The 1940-nt window shown below is 36.0% G+C and overlaps 1 protein-coding gene across 1 annotated transcript; it reads left to right on the plus strand.

Annotated features, from left to right (window-relative positions):
• The first annotated feature begins 656 nt into the window (after positions 1-656).
• LOC110700750 (uncharacterized mitochondrial protein AtMg00810-like) lies at positions 657-1537 on the plus strand. Its single transcript, XM_021878351.1, has 2 exons — positions 657-1347; positions 1404-1537. The coding sequence occupies exons 1-2, from the start codon at positions 657-659 to the stop codon at positions 1535-1537; spliced, it is 825 nt and encodes a 274-aa protein (XP_021734043.1).
• The last annotated feature ends 403 nt before the right edge of the window (positions 1538-1940 follow it).

A 1940-nucleotide genomic window follows, 5' to 3' on the forward strand; every position in this document is an offset into this window, starting at 1 on the left:
ATGACTATCATAATGATGATGATGATTATTATTATTATTATTATTATTATTATTATTATGTTGATTGATATTTATTTTTATTGCTTGATCACACCTTTATTGTATGTTTAAAGGGAATTTGTACTTGTAATCACGCTTAATAAGATAATTAATAATCTTGTTAGGGTTAATTTGATTATAAATTCAAGTGATTGCCAATAATAGTTTACTTGTGCATTATATTCAACCAACATAGATAAACAGGTTTAGGGTTAAACCTGTTGATTGCATGTTAGTCAGAAAGCGCACATGGATATGATCAGAATAAAGTAGAGGCCTATAATTAGGGCAGGTTCAATCTCTTTTAGGTTGGATTTGTACCTTCATTCCCGAACCCTTATTTGGTTCTAGACTTTATGGAGTTGACGATCTCTTGGATCGTTAAGGGGTGTAATCTTCATCCTATGAACGGTTTACAAGTTCCTAAAACTTGTTGGCGACTCTTTTGCTCTATCTTCTTCCCTTTTGGACGCCACCGTACTTTAGTGTATGATCATAGTGGGGTTCAAGCTAAGGGTTTAACGCTTGAAATTATTCCCTACAATGATCTTATTATTTGTGGGAATGATTCTGCTACATTAACTGTGTTCAAAGCTTATCTTGGTGACTGTTTCAAGATGAAGGACCTTGGTCCTTTGAAATATTTTTTGGGCATTGAAGTTGCTCGTAGTAAATCAGGTTTGTTTTTGTGTCAACGAAAGTACACCTTGGATATTGTTTCTGAAGCAGGGCTATTGGGTGCGAAACCAAGTGGTTTTCAGATTGAGCAAAACCACAAGCTTAGTCTTGCTAGTGGTGAGTTACTTGAGGATCCTGAGTCTTATCGTAGACTAGTAGGGCGGTTGATTTATCTCCCGGTGACTAGACCAGATTTGGCATATTCGGTTCATATTCTTTCTCAGTCTATGCACAAACCTCGGATTGAGCATTGGGAAGCAGCTCTCAGGGTGGTTCGTTATTTAAAGGGTACTCCGGGACAGGGTATTTTGTTGAGTGGAGATAGTGACCTGACTTTGCAGGGTTGGTGTGATTCTGATTGGGCGGCGTGTCCTCTTACTCGTTGTTCGTTGACTGGTTGGCTCGTTTTTCTTGGTAAATCACCTATTTCGTGGAAAACCAAGAAGCAACCCACGATATCTTTCTCTTCTTTTAAGGCTGAGTATCGATGCATGGCTTCAACCACACATGAGTTGAAATGGTTGAAGGCATTTCTTTTGAGTTTGGGTGTCCAACTCCCTAAGGCGATCAAGTTGTTTTGTGATAATCAATCTGCTTTACATATATCTCGAAATCCAGTTTTTCATGAACGTACAAAACACTTTAATTTGAGATTGATTGTCACATTGTTCGTGATGCTATTATAGAGGGCTTAATTGCTCCTTCCTATGTTTCCACTAAGGAGCAACTTGCAGATATTTTCACTAAGGCGCTTGGGAAGTCTCAGTTTGATCATCTTCTTTCCAAGTTAGGCATTTACAATCCCCATGCTCCAAATTGAGGGGGGGTATTGGAGGATATATTTTGGGAAATTATTAGGATATATTTAGTTTCCATATTTTATGCTTAGTATATATTTTATGCCTAGCATAATATCTTTTTGATATCTTTGATTATTTCCTAATTCTATCGGGTTAGGGAACGATGTATTATTTATTGGCCATGGCCATCATCTTTGTAATTCAAATGATTGAGTTTATTCAATTTATCATATTCTCATAAATATTTTAGCAGTTGTTAATAATTAATGCCATATTTTTTGTCTTGTGAATGTGTATAATAATTTTTCGCATGTTCATTTTTAGCTAGGTTTCCTTAAGTTTCTTGAAGGTTACTTTAGCCTTTATATCTTCAATCATATTTGGAAAATTGAGAGAGAGATACAAAAAAATAGCGGAGGAAAT

This window comes from Chenopodium quinoa, unplaced genomic scaffold, assembly GCF_001683475.1.
Source record: "Chenopodium quinoa cultivar QQ74 unplaced genomic scaffold, ASM168347v1, whole genome shotgun sequence".
NCBI lineage: Eukaryota > Viridiplantae > Streptophyta > Magnoliopsida > Caryophyllales > Amaranthaceae > Chenopodium > Chenopodium quinoa.